This window comes from Macaca mulatta, chromosome 1, assembly GCF_049350105.2.
Source record: "Macaca mulatta isolate MMU2019108-1 chromosome 1, T2T-MMU8v2.0, whole genome shotgun sequence".
NCBI lineage: Eukaryota > Metazoa > Chordata > Mammalia > Primates > Cercopithecidae > Macaca > Macaca mulatta.
This window is the reverse complement of record NC_133406.1, coordinates 176,084,751-176,111,417: the sequence shown is the minus strand read 5'-3', so window position 1 is coordinate 176,111,417 and position 26,667 is coordinate 176,084,751. Positions and strand designations below refer to the sequence as shown.

At 39.1% G+C, this 26,667-nt stretch overlaps 1 protein-coding gene across 4 annotated transcripts in view; it reads left to right on the top strand.

The window, feature by feature from the left end:
• CACHD1 (cache domain containing 1) overlaps positions 1 to 26,667 on the top strand; it is a 226,820-nt gene that overhangs the window by 64,206 nt on the left and 135,947 nt on the right. For all 4 annotated transcript variants that reach the window (XM_028832884.2, XM_015141703.3, XM_077954745.1 and 1 more), the window contains exon 2: positions 16,960 to 17,022. In XM_028832884.2, the coding sequence (XP_028688717.1) occupies positions 17,000 to 17,022 (23 nt within the window). In that variant the 5' untranslated portion in view covers positions 16,960 to 16,999. The remainder of the gene's footprint in view (positions 1 to 16,959; positions 17,023 to 26,667) is intronic.

Sequence of the window (26,667 nt, the reverse complement as noted above, 5' to 3'; positions counted from 1 at the left end):
AGAGAATACTATACATGATGTGTTCTATTAATGGAATGCAAACTCAAAATTGAATAATACCTTTTTCTTCTCTCTTTTTTTTTCTTTTTGAGACGGAGTCTCACTCTGTCACCCAGACTGGAATGCAGTGGCACGATCTTGACTCACTGCAACCTCTGCCTCCTGGGTTGGACAAATTCTCCTGCCTCAGCCTCTGGAGTAGCTGGGATTACAGGCGTGCACCACCATGCCCGGCTAATTTTTGTATTTTTAGTAGAGACAGGGTTTCGCTATGTTGGCCATGGCTGGTCTTGAACTCCTGACCTCAGGTGATCCACCTACCTTGGCCTCTCAAAGTGCTGGGATTACAGGTGTGAGCCACCGTGCCTGGCCATCTTTTTCTTTCTATTGTGTTATTTTATCTCTGACTGTGTGTAGAATCTCATTAGGAGAGAAGATCAAAAGTATAGATTTGGGGCTCTTGATAAATATGAAGGGCAGGTAAACAAACAAAAAGCCCTCCTGTTATCTCCTCCACTCTGCACATCAGGCCTTAATAATATTCACTGTTGAATGTTGAGCCTGAGGCTCCTGATGACTTTGTGTAATATTTGGATGGAATGTCACTTCCTCACACTTGCCACTATGTGTCCTGCAGTATCTGCTTGCACTGGCCTCTTCTCCCTTGCACTCTGAACAATTCAAGGACAGGACTGTCTTAGTGCTGCATCCCCAAGAGCCTAGCTTGGGGCTGGCCCATAATCTGTGCTCAGTAACAGGAAACTGAGTCGGGCCATGACTGTCAAGTGAGCATTTCTAGAACATTTAGCTAAAGAAGGCTGAAGCTAGGACAATGGAAGCTGGTCAGCCTTTTCACCTCCTGGAAGGACCAAGAGATCTAGATCCCAGATTCCAGCCCCCTGGCCTTGCCGTTGGGAAGCCTAGAGTTGTGGGATTGCAGTTTCACTCTTCTGCATATTGGATGTGAGACTTTGGTGGGCTTTGTCACGCATTCTGCCAAGCCTTAGTTTCCTCATCTGTAGAACAGGGATAGCAGTAGATACTTTTCAGGTTGGTTAAGGCAGAGACATTATAAATCAAAGTGCCTGTTCCTTCTATTTCTCCTGTCCTCTCAGGAAGCCCACTAAAGCTTATTTCATCTGTAATTCTGAACTTGGTGGACACAAGTAGAAAGTGGTTGTTAGTCACTAAAGATCAGGAATATGTCCTTTTTGCCCCCATTAAGTAGTTTAGCAGTAGTAGATAAGTTCTCTTCTTTCTTCCCTCTTCTTCCCTCCTTCCCTGCCTTTTTGTTAAGAAATTTCTTTTAACCAGAGCTTACTTTTAAGTATACTTGATGGGAATTTGGATTTTTTTTTTTTTTTTGAGGTGGAATTTCACTCTTGTTGCTCAGGCTGGAGTGCAATGGTATGATCTCAGCTCACTGCAACCTCCGTCTTCCAGGTTCAAGTGATTCTCCTGCTGCAGCTTCCCAAGTAGCTGGGATTACATACATGCGCCACCATGCCCAGCTAATTTTGTATTTTTAGTAGAGGCAGAGTTTCACCATGTTGGCCAGGCTGGTCTCGAACTCCTGGCCTCAGGTGATCCACCCGCCTCAGCCTCCTAAAGTGTTGGGATTACAGGCGTGAGCCACCACACCCAGCCCTGGGAATTTGGATTTGTACAGAAATTCAATATAGGGAGACCATTACTGACATTTCAAGAAATTGACAGTAGAAATGTCTCCATTTGAAAAGTCCCCTAGTGTAGGATTTTTAAAGTGGTGTTTAGTAGGCCACCTCCCTCAGGACCACCTCCATGAGTCTTACATATGCTGACCTCCCCCGGCTTCCTCCGGGCCTCTGGACTCATCTTTGGAGGTGGGGGGCCTAGGAATCTGCCTTTTATAACAAGCAATCCAAGATGTGTTTTGTACCCTTAAGTTTAATAACCATCACCTTTGTGTCAGAAATCCAATTTATGCAACTGTTATTGGGCACCTACGATGTGCTCCCCATCATATTCCTCACATAGGTAATAACTAAGTCCTCAAAGCTGTGACCATAAGGTTGATATTATTGAGATGGTTTACATTCCATAAAGTCTCCCATTTAAAGTGTATAATTCAGTAGTTTTTAGTAAATTTCTAGTTATGCAATGATCATATGATCTAATTTTAGAACATTTTTCATCATTCCATAAAGAAATGTTGTATTCCTCCCTTAGTCGTCACTCCCCAAACATAGATTTATTATACCCATTTTTGGAGATAGGAAAATGGAGTCTCGGGCATTTAAACAACATGCCTTCAACTCTATAGACTAAATGTGGAGCCAGCAGCCAGAGTCCAACTTCCTTGCTTCCAGAACCCATGCTCTTTCCACTGCACCATGCTCCCATCCAGGAACTCAAGCCAAATTAAATATTTACTTGGTGGGGAGAATAATTTGATGTTCTGGTTTGTCCTTGTTCAGTAGTTTGGTGGGATAATAAATTTTCCCTTTCCATTCCAACTGGCATTGAGGGGTAAATAAATATCGTTTAGTTTCTAGTTCGGTATGCAGTACAGCCAGATTTTGAAAATTACGTGAGGAATTAGCATGGTAAAAAATTTAATAGTGGGAGGCTGAGAGTTAGGAGAAGTATTCAGTCCTGCCTCTGGTTGGTCACTTATCACATACCTCATGGACGCTTGATTTCCTCTTCTGTCAAATGAGTAGTTGTACCAAATCTTTTATTTAGTCATTTAACATTTACTGAACATGTATGGGTGATTAACACTGGATGTTGGATATTTGGAGAAAACCACAACAGTTTTAATACCAGCTACACTTAATTGGGCAAAAACAATATACCAGATGCTGTCTTAGCTGGTCATGCCATTTAATCCCAAGAGCAAACCTAATAGGTGGCTATGATATATCTCTTCTGACTCTGTGGGGTTGGAGGCATGTTGCTGAAATTCCTGTGAGGAAACAGGCTCAAACGTTTTGGATAATTTGTTCTGGGTTACACACATCTAACATACCTGAAGTCTGGAAGATCCGAAGCCCAGACCTTTGTCCCCATACTAGACTGCCTCTCTAGGTGAGCAGGAGTCCTTTTGCCTTCTGTGAGGGTCACTGTATTTGCAGCATGATGTGAAAGTAAATATTCAGTGACAGCACCAAAAGGGGTTTAATCTTTTTTGACTCTGCTTGCTTAGGTATGGGAAGGTGTCTCAGACCAGCCCTCCTATTCTGTTTAAAGGATAGCCGATGATTGCGTTTTCCCCTCACCCAGTACTTATGTCGCCCTGCCCGAAAAAAACGAATTGTTTGTTGAGCAGTGCTAGATTGGGAGGGACCAGCACCTCTGCAACGTATTTCAGAACTTATGTTTACTAGTTTGGCCTCCTTGGCATGTGCTTCCAAAGCCGTGGGCTAAAGTAAACTGGAGATTTCACTTGTTCTCAGACAGGTGTTCCCATCAGGTCTTACAAACGGGGAAAAATCGCTTTCTCAAGGGTCCAACTTGAACTTGAAATGGCCAGTTTGTTGAGGCTGGGAGCGGAGCTTATAAAGGCACTGGGAGCTACCAGTGTCACAGCTGGATCTTTAATATCACAGCCATTTCCTGAGAATATATAGCTTTGCAAAAGTCTTATCACTTCCGAAGGCTTCAGAAATGCTGATTTGGGGGAGTTCTTATCATTAGGAATGGGACCCAAATGATTATTTCTGTGAATACGTGTTCTTTTTGAAGAGTTTTTAAAAGTTGCTATTTATTGAGCTCTTACTATATGCAAGAAATAAGTGCTATACTTGCATTGAGCCTCACAAAAACCAGTGAAGTACCTGTTATCACCTACATTTTATGAATAAGGAAATGGAGGCAAATCTAACCTTTCCAAGGCCACCTTGTTGGTAAGTGGCAAAGATTATTTTTTAACTCCCCGTTTTACGTTTATTTTATTTTTAACCCTAAAAACTTAAGAAAATTTCTACCCAGCATTTATTTATTTATTAAAATTATATTGTGCATCTGAGTCCAGAAAGCCATCATTCAGTCAAGATGTTAGTTAATAATTATTGTTGAAAGTCATGGCATGTGGTACTGCAGCCTTTACAGGCAAGGGCTGTTACCATGGCATTCGATATGCGTGACAGGCACCCTGGCTGTGAGAGCCTGAAAAACGATACAGTCAGGAGGACCTGGGAGTCATTTATGTAATCATATTAGCGTCACATTTATTCCAGAAAGGCTAACTGCTTTGACTCATGGCTTCAATTTCCACATTTAAACTCATCATTTTCAAGATTGATTCTATTTAAATTTTAATCTTAAAACATTCATTGTATCAGTATTTGGGTACTCCCCCCTGCAGCAGTTTCAGAGATGTATTTATAATTATTTTTAAACAATGTAAGTCAGCAAATACAATTTTCTTGTGACATCATATGACAGAAAGACTGTTAGCATTAGTAGCTTTTCAAAAGTCTAGCAATTGGCATGTCAGTAAAATTCTAGCACAATGGTAGAGTAGAAATTTTAGGTTCACGGTATTTTATAGAATCTAACCCAGTTTCCTGTTTTTTATGTGAGGGAAACTAAGCCTAGGGAGGAGGCTAAATGACTTCACCAGACTGTAGAGCTAGTTCGCACAGAGCTGCAATTTGATATTATTACTTATTTAGGTTTTGTGATGTTTTGATTTATGCTTTCTGTACTTCATGATTGTACTGAAAAAGTATTTATTTGAATAAAGGAATATACCAGAATTGTATTTATGAAAATTCTCTCTTTGGACGTGATATAAACGAACATTTCTTCGGAAAAACATCCAGAACAGCCTCACAGTTAGTAGCATATTTTGAAGTGTTGAAAACTTATTTTCATCTCAGAATGCAACATTGCAACTGTGTTTTAAACCCCAATAGTTGTTTTCCATTAAGTTATTTTAAAATTATTTTTTGAACAAGTATTTCTCAGTCTCATTTCTCCAACACTACTCCCTGCAAGTGCTATAGGGATTGCAAGCCTGAATAAAACTGCCCCTCAGAGGACTTTATAATCTTTTGGAGGAGGTAAGACACATGGGAAACTCCACGTCAGAGCCTCTCAAGCATCATACTAGAAGATAATGCAGTTCATTTGGTTCTTAGAATTGTCACAGACCCTTGGGATGCTAATGGATTTCTAAATGGACTGCATTTTTTGCTTTGTGAAAAGGCTTAGGAACGGTTTAGGAAAGTGGGTGCCTGGCCGTGAGCATGTGGAATATAAACATTCTTAAAGCACCTATTTTTATCATGTCACTCCCCAGTTAAAAATCCTTTTAATGGCTATTTATTTCTTGGCAAATATACATTTATTCATTTACCCATTCAAAAAAATATTTACTAAGTGCCTACCACATGCATAAAAGCCAACTCCTCTCCCCGGCTTGAAAACCCTCCACAGTCTATGTATTCCATTTAGTTCAGCTTTATTTCCAAAAGTGCCCCTTACGAAGCTTGGCTTTCTGTTACCACATATAACTTTGTATCATAATTATTGGCTTCAGGGCCTCTCTAGAATGTGAACTTTTTCAGGCAAGAAACAGTGTCTTTATCTTTGAACACCCCATTTCCAAATATGCAGGCCAATGTGTAGTGAGTCCTTTGTAAGTTGAGGCCAATGGGGCTAGAATGTAGGGTCCAAACGGGCAAGGATTTTTCTCTGTTATACCCACTCTCGTATCTCTACGGTCTAGAACAGTACCTGGCCCAAAGTGGGGCTTAATAAATATTTTCTTTATGAACGTATACTAAGCACCAGACCCTCTTAATGAATGCTCTGAAATGCTCTCACCCAAGCTTTTTTTCTCTTTTCCTATTTAAATCCTACCTCAAAGGCAAGTCCAAGTTTCTCCCCTGCTGAACTCTGACAGCACCTTGGGCCTGTGCCAAGCATACTGAGTTCATACCAGAGTCTGTATTGCATTGTTCACTGTAGCTTTTTATTTTTTTATTCCTAATTTCTCTTGCCAACTAAAGGGTGAGTTTCTTAAGGGTATGGGACCATATTTTATATAGCTTCTGACTCCTTTAGAAAGGACTTGATTGATTGCCTGAGACACTAATTAAACATCAGTCACTTAAGTCTGGAAGATTAAGCATCTCAGGTTTTCCAGTTCCCTTTGTCCTTAATGGATAGATTCCCAGAGACCTAAGCATTTGTGTGGATTCGTGTACACACAGAACACTGAATATTGAAGGCTTATGTAAAGCACCACCCTCCAAGAATACATGTATAGCCGCTAAATACCTCTTTTTTTTTTTTTTTTTTCCTTTCAAAGTGAAACAAAACTTGCCTTAATGGAGATCTAGGGTGTAGGGGTGGAGGCATTTGGTGTTAGGAGAGTGGAAGTAGGGGAGTGGAAATTTGGCACCATCTGCAAAGAGTTTGGGCAACTCTACTTTCCATTTCTGAGAGGTTGCCATGTGCATTGTCATGAATGTTACTTTTAGTCAAGTTACATTGGCTAACAGCAGACTCTCTCCAACATGTGGAACTGATTTATTTGACTTTTTCCCTTTTATGTGCTTTGAAAGCCAAAACAACAACAAAAACCCAGTAACCCTTCCGAACCTTTATTGCATTTAGGGAAGTGTTTCCGTCTTGGTTTGCCTGCCTTTGTTCTCCAGGATCATGTTTACTCACCCGCTCGCCTGGTTTTGAATACTATAACAGGAAATCAAGTGATGGAGACTAGAAACTCTTCTTGCTGAGATGATTGCTTTAGATTTTCCCTGCTAAATCAGAGCTCAGGCTGTCCCTTTTTCCCTGAAATTTCTTTTGAGGGTTGGAGTGAACCAAAATAGGCAGCCCTTTGTAAAGGTGACACTTGTCAGCAAATTGTGACTCTCCCACATGCTTTCTTACAATTCAGAGCTCATGTTGGTTTGTAGGGTGTTAAAGTTAAATGCCACCGGACTAAGGAATTCATAATTTGAGTTCTTTGGCAAATTTGAAGTATCCAAGTGGCCGTGAGTGTGTGTGTGTGTATGCCCGCACATGCGCACACACATACACATACTTAGAGCTGAAAGAGGACAAGGGAGGAAAAATAGAAGGAAAGACTTGTTAATAGATTGTTGAGAGAAGGGGAACATTTTTTGGCCTAGGGAGAAAGGCTATCTTCCTGTTTTTGCTAGCTGGTTGAGCACTCAACCAAAATAAAATAATGATCTGTATAATTTAATGCCTAGGTTAGTGGATACGCAATGCTTATTTATGCTTTCTGTGTACAATCCACTGTGTTAAGGAATCATGGCATGGGCCAGTTGTCAAGGAATTTACAATAGGGTTAGGACCTAGAAATTCTAGAGACTGGAAGGAAATATAGTAAAATGTAAACAATATTGGTTTTATGGAGTAGTCAGATACAGATTTTTTCCCTTTATATATTTTCAAATGTTTTATAAGGGACATATTACTTTGATTGTAGCATAGACAGTCTTTGCTGTAGAACTTTAGAAAATAGGGAAATTGTCATTGGTGGGAGGATGTTAAGAATGAGGTGTGGGGCTGGAAGCAGTGGCTCACACTTGTAATCCCAGCACTTTGGGAGGCTGAGGTGGGCAGATTGCTTGAGCCCAGGAGTTCAAGACCAACCTGGACAACATGGCGACACCCTGTCTCTACCAAAAAAAAAAAAAGAAACCAACAAAATCACAAAAATTAGCCAGGCGTGCTGGTGCACTCCTGTGATTCCAGCTACTCAGGAGGCTGAGGTGAGAGGATCCCTGGAGCCTGGGAGGTCAAGTCTGCAGTGAGCTGTGATCATGCCACTGCCTTCCATCCACCTGGGTGATAAGAAAACAAAAACAGAATGAGGTGGGAATTGAATTGGTAAATATCTAAACAGGTATTTTTGTTCCCCCCATACCTCCAACTATCGTAGAATAACTATCATTAATAGAATGTTATTATAGTCTTAAAAGATTAACTGTAGTAAAATAGAATAATAGTAGATAACTATCATAATGGTGTGTGAAGTACATTTATAGTATTTTTAGTGCACTCTATATGAATTCATCTTCTCGTTTATGAGATAAATGAGTTATGTAAAGCACTTAGTGCCTGACAGATAGTAAGCACTATATAAGCATTAGCTATTATCATTATTTATAGCAACATTAAAACAAAATAAGGAAGTCTGTTGAGCTGGGACATGGGTACAGTTTGATTTGCACAAGGTCATCTATTGTGTCACTGTTGCATTTTGTTTTAAATTCCCAATGTAAGCCTCTTCCTTTGCCATGGTTTTCAGTAACTAAGCATTTCCCTTTGTTATATAAACTGGAATAGCCCTGGTTTCTCGCAAGTTACTGTGCCATTCAAGACGTAGTTTTTATAGTGAGCATCAAACATAAGCCTTTGAATTTATTTTCTCCTCAGAAAGCTGAGGTGGTGTAGAGTCTAGTTGTAACTTTGGATGTATGTGCTTTTGTGAGTTTGACAACTCTGAAAAATGTTTGTCTTTCTCTGTTATATATTCAATTTTAAGATTGTAGGGGAAGAAAGGAAAAATATATATCTTAGATATATATTATTTACAGGCAAGCCCTGTGACTATTTTGGTCAACTTCTAGGTGTTACATAAGTTTTCTCTATTAAACTCTATTCTCTATTAAAGATGATCTTTGCATAGGGGATTACACATAAACTTAGGAGTAAAACAGGCTTTGTATTCAGACTTGACCATGTACTTACTAATACTCAGTTTTGTCAAATTAATCTCTCAGAACCTCAGTTCCCTCATCTGTAAAATGAGGACGTAGTTATAAAGGTTGTTGTAAATATTAAATGAGATAATGTGTTGCAAAGCACCTGAGTGCATTCCAGGTCCTTGGGATACATGGCAACATTATGATACATAGTACATACACACACACACACACACACACACACACACACACAAATTAGAATATTTATATATTTAAATGCTGCTTTACACATATTAATAAATTTTTTATATAAACATGCTTTTAATAGCTGCCCAGTGTTTTTGATTGGATGAAGAGTCTTGAATTGGTTTCCTATTGTTGGATACTTAGGTTACTTTCTATTTTTCTTTTTAGTGGTAGCCTTTTTGATACTCTTGGCAAACTATTTTCTTGAGCAGCCTGTATCCAAAATGAACAAATTGTGAGATTAAAAATTGACCAAAGGCCAGGCATGGTGGCTCATGCCTGTAATCCCAGCACTTTGGGAGGCCAAGGTGAGAAGGTTGCTTGAGGCTAGAAGTTTGAGGCCAATCTCAGCAACATAGTGAGATCCTATTTCTTATTAAAAAAAAAAAATTTTTTTAAATTAGCCAGCAGTGGTGATGCACACGTCCTAGCTACTTGGGAGGCTGAGGTGGGAGGATCACTTGAGCCCAGGAATTCAAAGCTGCAGTGAGCTAGGATCATGCCACTGCACTCCAGCCTGGGTAACACAGTAAGACTCTGTCTCTAAAATAATAACAATAATTTTAAAAGTGACCAAGATCTATAGCAACAGATTTTTGACCTCAGAATGCAGAATAATTAGCCTCATCAGAGAATGCCGTTTTTATTGGGCCTTCCATTTGTTTAATAGTATGAGGTTAAATAGTCTGGTAAAAATCAGATGATGTCTAATCTGGACAGAAGGGATCCCTTCAAACCTGGTAAAAGATTATTCATAGGGTATACTTAGGGAAGAATACAGTCATACACATTTTATTTCTTGAAACACTTAAATTAAGTTTTCATTAATTACCTTTTCAGTGCTTTTTTTTTTTTTGGTTAGAAACAGGGCTTCACCATGTCAGCCATGTGATCCACCCACCTCTGCCTCCCAAAGTGCTAGGATTACACGCGTGAGTCACCACACCCTGCCCTGTGATTTTTTAAAAAAATTTGTTTGAATGACAGCATTTTGTCCTTTAGTGGTTAGTGTTGGTCAACTTCTTGCGATAACAGTGGTGATCTATATTTTCCTCCCCTTTAGCCACAATGCCTGGAATCATGGAAACAGATCCAGAGCTGAATGAAGCCATTACTGAACTGTCAGCCATATGTGCTTGCCACAGAGACCCATAAATAGCAAGAGAATAAGCTTTTGAATAAAAACTCAGTCCACATTTCTTAGCAAATATCAGGGAGGGAGACCCACAGAATCTCATTAGGCTTGCAAAGGTATTTATTTCTTTGCTGTGGTATTCTGCTGTAGCATTCATTTCAATATCTAGTTAAAATTTGGCAGAGTTGTTGGTGGCGTGAAGGTTGGGCCAACTGTCTGGACTGACCATCTTACTAAACACACATGTAATTGTCCTTGCTCCAGCAAAGTGGAATTCTCTTGCCATCTGTCAAGCAGGCTCAATTAATTTGGAAGATTTGGGAAGGGAGGAGATGATGGGTTGGGAGGGTGGGTCAGTGGATGGAGAGAGGGAAGGACTAAGGTGCAGTCAGTACAAGGTGGGGAAGGCAGGCTACCCATGCGCGCGCATGCGCGCGCGCGCGCGCGCGCACACACACACACACACACACACACACACACACACACACACACAAGATGTTTGTCTTTTTTTTTTTTTCTTCCCCTCGGAGTAGAGGTAGGGGGAATTGTATTCAGTTGTTATTATGTGACTCTAATTTTTAACTTCATTTGTGTTGAACCTGCTTTTTTGGGGAGAGAGCGGGGAGGCAGTGCTTAGGGAATAAAAGAAAGGAATATGTAAAGAGATTTGATTTAATAATGTAACATACCTTTAGAACATCTAGGTTGGATGAAACTCAGTAAAGATACCCCTTTTCATGCTGAAAATTCAGATTTGTACGGTACTGTTAGATGGGAAGCTGGAGAACTAAGCAATGTTATATATACTTAAAGTGTGAGGGAGCAATTAAGATGTTGCCTGGGGGAAGGCTCAGGAGACCTTATCTGTGAATTGCTAGGTGACTCTTCAGTTAGCATAGCCCCAGTTTTATCTGGATGGTGGATCGGGGTTTAGATTTTTCTTTGAGTTTTTATAATAGCCCAGTTAATAGAGTCTTGCCCTTCCTTTTTAAGAATAATTTTAAAAATACATAAAATATTTGTGTATTTTCAAAAACATTTGAGTAGAGTATATTTTAGAGAGACTACCTAGAATGTATGTTTAAAGTAAATTTATTGAAGCATAGCATACAGAAGAATGCAGTCTTTAAGTGTACATCTTGATGAATTCTCACAAAAGTAAACACATCCGGTAACCAGCAGCCAACCACATCAAGAAACAGAAAATTTCAGCATCCCAGAAGCCCCTTTTATGCCCTATTCTGTTCATTCTCTCACAAAGAATAACCACTATCCTGACTTTTAACAGGCTATATTAGTTTTGCCTGGTTTTGAACTTTATATAAATGGAATTATACATTTTGTATTCTAGTGTCTGGCATCTTTCACTCAGTATCATGTTTGTGAGATTCATCATGTTGATGCATATTGCAGTCATTTTTCATTCTCATCACTGAATATTCTGTTATGCGAATTCACCACAGTTTAATTTTCTGTTGCTGATTGGCATTTGAGTATTCTAGGTAGGTGCTATTAGGAGTAGTTTTGCTGTGTGAATGTTGTTATACTCTACTTGTCTTTTGAGGAACACACAACCATGTGTCTGCAAGGTGTATACCAAGGATTGGAATTGCTGAGTCATAAATATCCATATAATTAACTTGAGAAGATACCGCCAGTTTTCCAAGGTGCATGTATTAATGAGAGAAAGGTCAGTTTTGTCTCTAAATCAGAGTGCTCAGTTACCATGCACATAAGAATAAGACATTTTTTTCTTGTTTTCTTTTAATTGTGGAAATAAATGTAACAGAAGATTCTGTGAAATGTTTCTATTTAAAATAACATTTTAAAATTCCTCACCTATTTTAATCTGTTCACTATATAATAACACATATTTTTAGTTTTAGTATTTGATGAAGAATTTTAAGAACAAGAAAGAGTAATGGGCAGGGCTGGGCAGTATCTTTAGCTTAATTTTCAGGGATTTGCAAAGTGAGGAGAGTTAACTTCTGACTCCCATCGGGTTGTGTTCACATTAAGAGTTCGGATTTCTGGGATTCCTTTAGCCCTCCGGGGATCGGGGATAAAGGAAAGTGACAAATTGGAATAGAGACGAGTTGATGGGTGCAGCACACCAACATGGCACAAGTATACATATGTAACAAACCTGCACATTATGCACATGTACCCTAGAACTTACAGTATAATTAAAAAAAAAAAAAAAGAAAGAAAGCAGAATGCTCATCCTGCCTACCCATACCCTAACCCTGTTGCTGTGGGCAAATCATCCAAGAGGACTGAAGAATCAGACCTGTCATGATGGCTCTTCATTTTCTTTTCTTTTTTCTTTTTCGTTTACTTTTTTTTTTTTTTTGGGGGGGGGGGGGACATGGTCTGACTCTGTTACCCAGGCTGGAGTGCAGTGGCACAATCTCGGCTCATTGCAGCCTCTGCCTCCTGGGCTCAAGTGATCCTCCCACCTCTGCCTCCTAAGTAGCTGAACTACCCATGGGTGCCATCACACCTGGCTAATTTTTGTTTTTTTAATATAGACGAGGTTTTGCCATGTTGGCCAGGCTGGTCTTGAACTCCTAAGCTTAAGTGATTCACCTGTCTCAGCCTCCCATAATTCTGGGATTACAGGCATGAGCCACCACGCCCAGTGGCTGATCATTTTCATGTTTTAGGAAAACTTTTCCTTTGCATTTCCATTTTCCAAGTCCTCTATTAACCAGGAAAATCTTTACCCCGAGGTCACAAAAATGTCGGCTAGGTGTATCACTTTGAATTCCTGGCTCTTGAATTAAAATCAAAAGCTCCAAAAAGCCCCGTACTCTATTTCTTTTATAATTTTACATAGCAATAGAAAGTAATAAAAACAAAACCTTTGTCTGGGATTCTTTAATTACCCTGGACAATATATCTTGCTTAAAATAAAATGGATAGAAAAAAAAAAATCCCCAAATGCTCATTTTTTTTTTCCCTACATGCAGGTATTAGGATAGGCTATGCAGAAGAAGAAGGTAATATGAATGAATTTGTTTTTTAATAGCTTTCCTAAATACAATGCCTGTTTTTAAATCAAGGCCTAGATTTAGGCCTCAATGCTTCAAGTTTTTACCTCGGATATATTTTCTACCTTTGGAAATGTAGTTTTTTAGTCTGTATAATGTGGTTTCAGACCCCTGCCCTGCCTGCCACATACAGTTGTTGTGAAAATCAAATGCAATAATTTATTTGAAACTGTAAAGTATAAAAGTACTAAGCCTTTGAGAGCTGGGCTTAGCAGGCCTTGCATTTTAAGAAAGACGATTACTGTCCATTGACCTAAAGCATAGTGAAAATTCACCCTGTAGTTTGAGATCTTGTGCACATACATAAGCCTGAACTTTTTTGTTGTTGTTTTGTTTTTTTTGAGACAGAGTTTTGCTCTTGTTGCCCAAGCTGGAGTGCGATGGTGCAATCTTGACTCACTGCAACCTCCGCCTCCCAGGTTCAAGTGATTTTCCTGCCTCAGCCTCCCAAGTAGCTGGGATTACAGGCGTGCGCCACCACACCTGGCTAATTTTTTGTATTTTTAATAGAAACGGGGTTTCACCATGTTAGCCAGTCTTGTCTTGAACTTCTGACGTCAGGTGATCCAGCCACCTCGGCCTCCCAAAGTGTTGGGATTATAGGCATGAGCCACTGTGCCCAGCCTAAGCCTGAACTTTTAACCTAGCACTTGTGGCTGATCGGTTAAGTCATGAGTTACTTGTCTAGGTTCTACCGGCTTCCAATGGCATCTCACTGAAGTTCTTTCTTTTTTTTTTTTTTTTTGAGACAGAGTCTCGCTGTGTCGCCCAGGCTGGAGTGCAGTGGCCGGATCTCAGCTCACTGCAAGTTCCGCCTCCCAGGTTTATGCCATTCCCCCGCCTCAGCCTCCTGAGTAGCTGGGACTACAGGCGCCCGCCACCTCGCCCGGCTAGTTTTTTGTATTTTTTAGTAGAGACGGGGTTTCACCGTGTTAGCCAGTATGGTCTTGATCTCCCGACCTCGTGATCTGCCCATCTCAGCCTCCCAAAGTGCTGGGATTACAGGCTTGAGCCACCGCGCCTGGCCCTCACTGAAGTTCTTAAAGCTCTTCTCCATCTCACACCCCAACCACTTGAGGAAGGAGAAGGGGCAAGAAAATGTTTTGCTTTGGTGATAGCCCTGAACTGTGACCTACCACATCCCCTTTCACTTCTGGGGTCAATACAGGGTTATACAAAATAGGTAGTCTATAGAATCACCACTGCTCACATTTAAAACATCTTTCTTGCTTCTAAAATTTTCTTTTGCCCACCCATATTTATTAGATATAAAGAATATAAAAATGCTTATGTCATAAGAAGATCTACTAAGATAAAAGTATTAGTAATCACTCCTGTTAAGATAATAAACGAATAAAATAGGGACCAAAACACAGCCTCTTGAACCCTTCTGGGCATATATTCTTTATTACTACTGAGGAATTCACCTTTGCTTTAACAAAAAGGAGAAGGAAGTATCTGATTTGGCCCTTTGTGGGTATTGGCTTGAGCAGGGTGGATCTGGAGTAGTTCATGCCTCCTTCATCAATCAACTCTGGCGGAAGCATTTGCCAAGATAGAACAGATACTGTATCAATTGGAATATCACTGCCAGAAAGGAAATAAGAAATTGGCTATGTTTGTCAAGATCTGGAGTCACTACATGAATTATGTTACTTTTAATAAAAATGTACTGTTGGCACTATTTAACAGTTTTTGGAAATCAAATTGTATGAGAATAGAGAATGTATTCTGGGGGGCATGGGTGGTATTGACATTGACCAGGCCTCTAAGAGCATTATAATGTAGTCAACTAAGGTGTCCCCCAAGGATCTGGGAACGTGGAGTTGTAAGAATGGAGGTCTATAGGTTCTTAGTGCTTCTTCCAAAATGAGTATTCCAGGATTTAGGATCCTAATGCCCCTGAATGTAAAACACCTGTAGTGAGATCTAGAGCAGAGCCCCATAATCAAATACATTGGTTGAGATCTGCATCAAAATGTATGAATATCACACTAAGTGGTTTAATAAGGACTATACATACATATCAGCTCAAGTTAGGATTTACTGCCAAATAAGTTCAGGCTATTTCGTATTTTGCTAACAAATGTGTTATGTAAAACTTTTGATTTTCAGAGCCTTTTGAATTTTGAAATTACACATAGGGATTGTTGATCTGCATCATGTTCAGGTGTTAGCTCCTGACCGCAGCATCTTTTAATGTATGTAAAGCAATCAGGCAGCAAATTCTTATAAGACAACAGAGTTAGGAGTGCCAGATCTGAAGTCACATTGCCTGGGTTCAGATTCCAGCCTTACCAAGTGATTCGGGGGTATGTTATTTAATCTCCCAGACTCTTAGTTTTTCCTCTTTAAAGCTATGGTAATTTTGAAATTAATATGAAATAAAATATACACATGAGGTACAATATCTGAATTGCCCTAGGCACTTCGTAAATATGCTTCAGTTTCCTCATCTGTGTAGAGATAATAATAGTGCCTCTCACAAAGGTGTTTTATGAGAGTTAAATAAATAAATGTAATGTGCTTATAATGGTGTCCACGCCATGGTAAGTATTCAGTAGATACTAGCCAATGATAATATCATTATGAACATTACTAGAAACCTGTAATGAACTTTCCTACTGGCAGAGTCATTTTCAGAAAAGAAAATGACAGTAAACACCTGTTGAATGAATGAGTGGCACATTGGAGAATGATGGGAGGCACTATGATTTGTAATTATAATTTTCCAGACTGTAATTTCATCCTAGTCCTTCTCAAGTTCGTTTGCTTCCCTCCACCCTGCACTCCACCTCCTGACCAAAACCTCCCTCTAAGCCCCAGCAGCTTGATCTTCCTTCATTTGGTCTGTTTAGATGTACATTGCATGATGAACTTGGCTTCACTTGTCTTCTGTACCACAATCATGCAGGTGTGTTAGGCCGTCTGGGAAGCTGTCCCAGATGCTGACAAACCCTGGCAGCAGGATGGAAAGGAAGAAGGAAATTTTGGCTGACATCTCCAGGTCTGACTCCTTACTCATCTGGAGAGTTCAGTGGTATCTTTAAAGCTTGAAGATAAATGATGAGGCTGTTGATCTAACAGACGGATAACTTGGATTCTCATTCTTTAGTTTGTTATATGTTAATCTCTTGTGATTACTCAGTAACGGTACAGTTTGGTAAAGTCCTAAGTCTGCAGAGACATTTTAAATAGAGGCGATGTATGGAGGAGTAGGTACCAGCTAGGCAGGGACCAGGGGAAGAATGTGTGTGCTTGTGTGCTGTAGTTTGGCCTAATGTCTTGGCACAGCTGTCATATTTCCTGGCATGTAAGAACTGGATCTTCTCTTAAGTCCACACATATTTGGCAAGCCCTATTATGTTACTCTCCCGAGGGGGTGCTTGAGTAACGAAGGTGATAGATAATATTGGGTAGGGACTGAACAGGGACATGAGAGAATATGGAAAGAATCCCTTTCAAAGAGCTTTATTGCATTAGATGTTAGAGTCTGTAAACAATTACGGCATTCAGGGAGTGCAGGATTTAAATGAGAAACACAACTTTGTCAAGATTATACCAGTTGGATAAAATGGCATGGACTCCGGAAATCTATAATTAAATGTATTTTTGAAAATGAAAAATACAGTGTAACACCTGGTTTATTTCACTACAGAGGTGCCTGGGCATTGCTTACATAAGTGTGATTGACTTTGGCTGATACTTGGGTTTCTGTCTGTAAAATTACTGCATTTAAAAAATTTTTTTCTACTAGATTCTATTTGTTGTAAACAAATTATTCACATACACACTCATATAGAAAATGACTTACTTAGAAAATCTCATGTTCATTTTCTTTTCATTGCAGCGGATATTCAACTCCTTTGTTTACACTGAGAAAATCTCAAATGGAGAAAGTGAAGTACAGCAGGTAAGAGGCTATGAGTACTTGACACTCCCTGTCTTTGTCTTGCTTTTATATTTCCTGTTCTTTCTCTATAATTACACGTGCATCTCATGCATAATGGTGACAGCCTTACACTTTGGATTCTTAGAGGTGATTAAAAACTTATGTGCATGGTTTTCTGCTATCTGTGCTATAATTTGGAACTATTTAATTCCTTTTTGTTTTAAAAATTCCTAAACAACTCACATCTAAAAACATTGAAAATATTTTTTCTGATGTAGAAAATAAGTGCCCAGGCTTTGGAATCAGACAGACCCCACGTCAAATTCTGGTTTTCCTCCTTACTTTGTGGCCCCAGTAAGCAATTTAGTCTTTTTGAGCTGCAGTTTCTCAATCTTAAATAAGAGGAACATAATATTGCCTTATGGGGTTGTGATAATTAAATGATGACAAATTGACGAAGAATGAAGTAAAATTGTAATTCTGGCATAGAAGCAGCTCATTGGATGTTGGCTTCTTTTGTTCCATTCTTTTTCTTTCCTTTTTTTTTTTTTTGTTTCTGCCTTTGCTTCTCCCCTCCCATCTTCTTTCAGTTCTCTGTGGAGTCAAGAAGTTTTGAGGTCAAATTCTATTTACTTTATTTATAGCTGGCTTCAGATGGACTGCCTCCTAAAACATAGTGTTGGTGAACCTGATCGTAAATAATTGATCTGTGCTTGAAAAGAAGGGTGGTAAATAGGAGTTGGTTTTAATTTCAGCGAATCCACCAACTTCATTACAGTATGTGACCATCAACACCATCAACTAGTAATTTGAAGCTAGTTTTGAAATTCAAGTGAAAAACAGAACCCAGCTAAAAACCAGAGTGTAGCAGAGTGCTTCCACAAAATAGAAAGATAACTACAGTAAACTGCATACGATTTTAAACTCTCTGAGATTCCGCCATTATTATGTTCATGGAGAACAGCTTGACTTAATCTGAACTTAAAAAGTACTATATAAGAAGAAAAGATTTGCAAGTGTCCTTATAGTGAAGTTGTTTGTAGGATGCTTATTTACTTACAATAAATTACTGTGGTTTAATCTTGAAGTGCAGCATTTCCTGTTTATAGACATTGACTTTTTAAAGATTGGGTTTCTGCAGGTTAAATACAGAGGATATAAATAGTCGTGTATATGTATATTCTTTTTCTTAGCTTTAGATATTTTTAAAAGCTGATGGCCTGAGTATTTATTTATTGTAGTAAATATGATGTAGTTTGCTGTGCTAAGACTTACCTTCATAATTCCTGTCTTATTTTTATTTCAGCAAACTAGAAAGTTCTTTGTGGTTGTGAAATTTAAGAGATTTTTTTATGGGCAAAGATTTCTGAACGAAGCATGTTCAAGGAAACTTTCTGGGAGACCAGAGGCCATTTGATAACATTTTAAAGAAACTGATCCAGGGATATCAGTTTTGCCACTTTCCTTCAAGTAACAGATACAAGTTCTTAGGCTGTTTTCAAATGTGAAAGTTTTTTTTCCCCCCTTGTACTGATGTCATTTTTTATTTATCTAGCTAGAAACAAGTTTAGAAGCCTTTAATAATAATTTTAGAAATTATAGCTGCTGATTGAGCACTTATGGAACATCAGTGCTAGGCAACTTCCATATATATCACATTGATTTTTACCAAATAACCTTGAAGGAAAGATATCTTATTACAGATGAGGAAATTGGGGCTCCAAGAGGTAAACTAAGTTATTTGTAGTTGATAGATATTAAGCAGGACAGCTAACTTTTGAAATAAATATGACAGAAAGTTTTGTTATTTGTATTTTTATTTTGTTTTTGTTTTTTGTTTTTTGTTTTTTGTTTTTTTTGAGACAGGGTCTTGCTCTGTCGCTCATGCTGGAGTGCAGTGGTATGATCATAGCTCACTGCATCCTTAATCTTCCAGGCGATCAATCGATCTTCCCATCTCAGCCTCTCAAGTAACTCGGACTACAGGCACATGCCCACATGCCTGGCTGATTTTTCGTCGTCGTTGTTTTTAGTAAAGATGAGGTCTTGCCATGTTGCCCAGACTGGTCTCAAACTCCTCAGCTCAAGCAATCCTCCTGCCATGGCCTTCCAAAGTGCTGGGATTACAGGCATGGGCCACTGTGCCCAGCCTATTATCTGTAGTTTTAATTTAACGTAGTTTGTTTTTAAAATACTTGTTTTCATCAGATACAGGAGTCTCTGCTAAACTCTGTCTTTATCCAAATAATTCAAGTGCAAGGGAATTACCATACAGTCTATTCTGTGTGTCCTCTGACTGATTGTCAAAAAGTTCTTTCTTATATTGAACCAGAAGGGTACTGACTTTTAAATTCCTGCGGTCTCTCCAGTCCATCCTCTGAAAGAACCCTTAACAAATAGATCTGTGTCTGTTGTTTATCCCAAAAATGAGGACAGTTGTGTCACTGTTATTATCGCTTAGCCTAAATTTTAGTATAAACAGGTCTTAAATAATTTCTTCTTCTGTGACATGATTTCTAGATCCTTTCAGTACTATGGTCATTATTACAACAACATAACAATAAAAGCTCATATTTACACATTTATTGAAAAATTTGCTATCACTTCATTATGATGGTTCTCCCATGGGTTGAATTGAACATGGGATTTCTCATTCTACAATGAGAACACAGACACCTCAGTACCTTCTTGACTTTAATAACTGTTTAGACACTCTGGATTCTGTGGTCCTGGACAGTACCCAGAATGAAATCTTTAGGGACGTGTTTACCTCATATGTTTCCTATTCTGTAAAATATCCGCCATCACAGTCACTAACACTTCTATCTCCTTTGAACTTCAGAACAATTCCATGAGGTAGGTGGCGGTATTATTATTAGCAATGTTCAGAAAAGCCATGGATCTCAGCTAGTAGGTAATTAAGCTGGCTTTAAAAACAATTGTGAAATTTATCAAATATATGGAGACATGTGTAAAACATACATATAAAGAAATATATTAAAATTAACATCTTAACTTACTACCCAGCTGAAGAAATGATGCATTACCAAACTTAGAAGGCCATTGTATGACCTTCCAAAGAGAGTACCTTCCTCCCTCCCTCTCAGAGGTAGCCTTATCCTAATTTTTTGTTAGCAATTCCCTTGCATTTTTTTGTTTTGATTTGTTTTATATGTATTTATCCCCAAATTAATTTTGAGTTGGCTATTTTTTGTTCTTTATATAAATTTTAAGCATATGTTTATATTCACATATCTTACTAGTTTCACTCAGCTTCATATTTGTTAGAAGCACCCATGTTGACATCTGTAATTAAGGGTCATTTATTTCCATTTCTATGGTATTCCATTATATGCAATTTATGTATCCATTTTATAGCTGACGTTGTTTGGGCTGTTTCTAATTTTGTTGTTGTTTTGTTTTTTAAGAGACAGGTTCTTGCTCTGTTGCCCAGGCTGGAGTGCAGTGGCACGATCATTGCTCATTGCAGCCTCAAACTCCTGAGCTCAAGCAATCCTCCTGCCTCAGCTTCCCAAGTAGTTGGGACTACACATACACCACTAAATCTGGCTAATTTTTTAAATTTTGTTCTAATGTTTTGATTTTTGTTCATACCTCCGTACATAGTACAGAAGGAATAATCCCTTTAATTGCAGGAATTTTATTATCCCTGGCCTCCTTCCAACTTAATGATGGCAGAACTGTGTGTTGTATATGTGTCTCCACACACAAATGCCCTAAATAGTGGGGCAAGGGGGCACTCTTCAGCTCAGGTGGATAATCACTTCTCTAGAGTAGAAGTGCTGGATGTCAGTGTTCAACAGACTGCTTCCACAGTGGCTGTCATGGGTCACTTGCTTATCTGCATCTCCTTTAATATCTGATATTATCTGATTTTTAATCCTTTGCCAAATGTGGGCTGTCTGAAAGGGTATCAGGTGAGTTGCATTTGCCTCGCTCTGATTACAAATGAGGTTGAAACACCTTTTTGCATGCTTATAGTAAATTTTTGTGTTTTTGTTCTGTCAAATATCTATTAGTGCTCCTTGTCCAGTTTTTTAGTTGTTTATTTTAGAAGTTTAAAAATGCTGTATATGTTCTAGATCAGTGCTGTCCAAAGAGAACTTTCTGAGATGATGATGTTCCATATTAGGGGAAGTAGAGTAGCTACCAGCCACGTATGACTACTGAGTACCTGAAATGTGTCTAGAGCTACTGATAATTAAATTTTAGATAAAATAGCTACATGTGGCTGGTAGTTACCATATTAGATTGCTGTGCAGATTTATGATTCACAAATAAGTCGTTTCAGTTTTTGCCTTGTCTTTTCATCTCATTTTATCGTTTTTATGTTCTGTTTGGTTTTGTTTGGTTTTGAGATAGGGTTTCGCTCTGTCATCCCAGTTTGAGTGCTTGGTGCAATCACGGCTCACTGCAGCCTCTACCTTTGGGGCTCAAGCATTCCTCCCACTTCAGCCTCCCAAATAGCTGGGACCACAGGCAGGCACCATCATGCCCAGCTAATTTTTGTATTTTTTGTGGAGACAGGGTTTCTCCATGTTGCCCAGGCTGGTCTTGAACTCCTGAGCTTAAGTAATCCACCATCCTTGGTCTCCCCAAAGTACTATGATTACAGGCATGGGCCTCTGCACCTGGCCTCATTTTATCTTTTAAAGAATTAACGTTTTAATTTTAACTCAGTTTTTTAAAAAATCGGTCTTTAGACATAAAGATATTCTATACTGCCTTCTAAAACTTCTGCCTCTCTCACCTAAGTCTTTTTTTTTTTTTTTTTTTTTTTTGAGATGGAGTCTTGCTCTATCACCCAGGCTGCAGTGCAGTGGCACGATCTCAGCTCACTGCAGCCTCCGCCTCCTGGATTCAAGGGATTCTTCTGCCCTTAGCCTCCCGAGTAGCCAGGACTACAGGAGCCCACCACCAAGCCAGGCTAATTTTTGTAGTTTTAGGAGAAATGGGGTTTCGCCATGTTGACTCAGCTAGTCTCGAACTCCTGACTTCAGGTGATCTGTCCGCCTCGGTCTCCCAAAGTCCTGGGATTACAGGCGTGAGTCACCCCACCTGGCCTCATTTAAGTATTTTATCCACCTGGAATTGATTTTGGTATTGGATGCGAAGTAGGTATCAATTTCCTTTTCTTTAGTAGGTATCCAATTTCCTTTTCTTCCCCCATATGTGTTTTCAAATACTCTATCTCTGTCGAACAATCTGCACTTTCTTCATTTGTTTTCAGTGTGCTTTCTGTCAGTTGAGTTTTTGGATATGTATGAATTTGATTTGGTTCCATTAGTCTATCTATCTATCCTTGTGCCAGTACCACATTATCTTAGTGACTAGTTTTATAATGAGTTTTGAAATCTGGTTGGGTACCACCCCATTTAGATTCCTTGGTTTCCCATCTTGGCCAAACCCTGAGGTTTATCTCCTATATCTGGTGCTCTGTGCTGTCATCAAAGTAGAAGCTCAAGGTCTCCAGATTATGCCCACATCCTCAGGAAGAAAGCAGGGTGTGACATGGGCTTACCTCCTAGATTTCCTGCTTTCACCTTGTTTGAGGACTCAGTCTTCCTAACAGCGATTCACCAGTTTCTCCACTTCTTAATAGTTATAATAATAATTGTAACCACTTATAGGATTTGTTTGATAAACTAAAAATAGGTTACTTATTCAAAGCAGATTATTGACCTGTGTGCTTTTAGCTCACAACCTTTAGGTGAAAGGGAACTATTTCTTTATGCTTGGTTTTGTATATTGTGTACTATCTAGAATTCTGGCTTGCATTTTCTATCCATTGTTTCTCCTTTGGGTTAGTGAAAATTAGATCCCCATGGGTTCTTGCCCTCCCTCTTTACTAATCAAATCTTGTTGAGAGTTGGATCTTTCTTGTGCATACTATCTAACTTGGCAGGAAATCTAACATGTTGTTAATATCTTCTGGTTAGGGGAGCAAAGGAATTAACACTAATAAAAAACATTTTGGGATATTTTTACTCTTGGGTATAGATTTTTCCTTGCTTTTACTCATTGTTTCTTTTAAACTAACCTTCAGAGAGTGTGGGTCTAAATTGTCTAACAATGTATTTTAAATCCTTAATTAGTTCACTATATGTAGTTTTGCTGCCAAAGAAACTATGGCAACAGCCTTGGAAAAATTAAAATTCCACGCACATGTTCTTGTGTGGAACACCTCTCATAGACTTCATTTTTGAATACTTTAAGAAATTGGCCGGACGCGGTGGCTCATGCCTGTAATCCCAGCACTTTGGGAGGCCGAAGTGGGCGGATCACAAGGTCAGGAAATTCGAGACCATCCTGACTAACACGGTGAAACCCTGTCTCTACTAAGAGTACAAAAAATTAGCTGGGCGTGGTGGCGGGCACCTGTAGTCCCAGCTACTCGAGAGGCTGAGGCAGGAGAATGGCGGGAACCCGGGAGGCGGAGCTTGCAGTGAGCCGAGATCGCGCCACTGCACTCCAGCCTGGGCGACAGAGGGAGACTCCTTTTCAAAAAAAGAAAAGAAATTGTGTGTTTGCGTAAGGTATTATACACAGTTGAATCTGAATCAAGAAAAATGAATTTTTGAGCAAGTGCCTCAGAAGGTAGCCAAATATGGTCCGTAAAACACAAAGAAGAAGCAAAAGGAGAAGGAGATTCTTGGGGTGCTTGATTGGATCATTAAATGGATCAGAGCCACCTTGGACTTGTCTCAAGAGTTCACTCTAACTTTTTCTCAAATGCTCTAGTAATTATTTATATTAATAATTTACTCAGTGAAATGGCAAACATTTTCATAGTGTTTCAGAAACTATTGAATTGATGGCAGTGATGGTTTTAGAGGATTTCAGAATTCCTTTGAAATGGGTCAGAGAGAACTGAGAGAACTCCTTATACGGGAGACGCACCTGCCATCTGGTCAAGGGCATTCCTTTAGCAGTTCTCCCTGCTCTTCTGTGGTTTTTGATCTCCTTTGGATCATATCCATCACCATGTAAACACATTTCACCTATATTAAACAAAAGACCCTTTTCTTGACCTGACTTTCCTCTCCAACTGCTGTCTAATTTGTTTTTTTCCCTTTGAGTCACAGCCCATCAAAAGAGGTGTCCACACTCATTAGATCCAGTTCTGCCATTTTCTTTTTCTTTCTTTTTTTTTTTTAATTTAAACAGCCTCTCCCTGTCACCCAGCCTGGAGCACAATGTGGCGATCTTGGCTCACTGCCATCTCCGCCTCCCAGATTCAAGCAATTCTCCTGCCTCAGCCTCCCGAGTAGCTGGGTTTACAGGCACGTGCCTGCATGCCCAGCTAATTTTTGTATTTTCAGTAGAGACAGGGTTTCACCATGTTGGCCAGGCTTGTCTCGAGCTCCTGACCTCGTGATCCACCCGCCTCGGCCTCCCAAAGTGCTGGGATTACAGGTGTGAGTCTCCGCACCTGGCCCTCTGCCATTTTCTCTTAAGCCTACTTTAGTACTACCTGTCCCACAAAACTGCTCTCTTTAAGATCACCAAACACCGCTACTTTGCTAATTCCTCATTTACATAACTAACATTAGTGTTGAACGGTTGATCCTTTTCATCTTCCTTGATAAATCTTCTTAACTTGGGTCTTTGGAATAGCACACTTGCCTCCTTGCCTTTCCAGGCACATTCCTTTGCACAAGGTGCTGTTCAGACAAAGATCCCCATATGGGCCTTCACCTCCTTCAAGTCTGTTCTCCCATGTCACCTTCTCAGTGAGATGAGCACCATTTTCAAAACTGCAGCCCACCCTGCTTCCATGCTCCTGATTTTCCTTTTCCTTGTTCCATATTCCCTTTTTTCCCATGTCGCTTATCACTTTTTGGATTTAGGTACTGACTTGATAAAACTAGTTTGGCTATGAAAATTCTGACAGACAAGCTAGGCAATAACCATCCTGGACATTGGAACAGGCAAAGATTTCAAGACAAAGACACCAAGAGCAATTTCAACAAAAGCAAAAATTGACAAATGGGATCTAATTGAAGGTAAGAGCCTCTGCACAGCAAAAGAACTTATCAACAGAGTAAATAGGCAACCTACAGAATGGGAGAAAATTTTTGCAAACTATATGTCTGACAAAGGTGTAACATCCAGCATCTATAAGGAACTTAAACAAATTGACAAGAGAAAAACAACCGCATTAAAAAGTGGGCAAAGGACATGAACAGACTCTTCTCAAAAGAAGACATACATGTGCCCAACAAGCATATGAAGAAAAGCTCAATATTACTGATCATTAGAGAAATGCAAATCAAAACCACAATGAGATACCATCTCACACCAGTCAGAATGGCTATTATCAAAAAAGTCAAAAATTAACAGATGCTGGCAGGTTGCAAAGAAAAGGGAACACCCATCCACTGTTGGTGGTAGTGTAAATCAGTTCAAACATTGTGGAAAGCAGTATGGCGATTCCACAAAGAGCTAAAAGTGGAACTATCATTCGATCCAGCAATCCCATTATTGAGTATATACCCAGAGGAATATAAGCATTCTACCATAAAGACACAAGTGTGCGAATGTTCATTGCCACACTGTTCACGATAGCAAAGACTTGGAATCTACCTAAATGCCCACCAATGATAAACTGGATAAAGAAATTGTGGTATATATACACCATGGAATATTATGCAACCATAAAACAAGATCATGTCTTTTGCAGGAACATGGATGGAGCTGAAGGCTATTACCCTTAGCAGACTAACACAGGAACAGCAAACCAAATAGCGCATGTTCTCACTTATAAGCAAGTGGGAGCTAAATGATGAGAACTCATGAACACAAAGAAGGAAACAACAGACACTGGGGTTTACTTGACAGGGGAGGGTAGGAGGAGGGAGAGGAGCAGAAAGAATAACTACTGGGTACTGAGCTTAATACCTGGGTGATATAATAATATGTACAACAAACCCCCATGACATGTGTTTCTCTATGAACAAACCTTCACATGTACACCCAAATCTAAAATTAAAAAAAAAAAGCTTAGAAGTATTCCTTCCTCCTTAACTTTCTGAAGGAAAGGTGTCATTTCTTCCTGCTGTGTTTGATAGAATTCAACAGAGCACCATCTGGACCTGATATTTTCTTTGCGGGCAGGTTTTTGAGCATCCAGTTTCTTTAATAGATATAGATAGGGTTTCTTATTTTGTTTTTGTTTCCTTATTTTTTTAGATCTTCTGTTTCATATTGTGTCAACTTTGGTAAGTTGATTTTTTAAAAAAGATATTTGCTATTATCATCTAAGCTGTCAAATTAGTTGGCATAAAAGTGTTTGTAATATTCTGTGTCTTTTTAATATCTATCAGCCAGAAGAGTAATAGAGCCAGGTCAATAAAACCAAATGCTGGATAGTTCTTTGAAAAGATCAATAAAATGGTCAACTTCTAGCTAGACAGACAAAATCAGAGATAGAATGAATGGTAAAATATTAGTGATGACTCATTTTTTTTAAAAATGAATTTGGTTTCCTTAATTTTCTCATGTTTTCTATTTCACAAAGTTATGTTCTTCATTATTTCCTTCCTTGTACTTTAGGTTTTGTTCTTTTTCTAGTGTTCTAGGTTGGAACATTAGATCACTGATTTTTATACTCTTCTTTTTTTCAAATAGATGCATTTAAAGCTA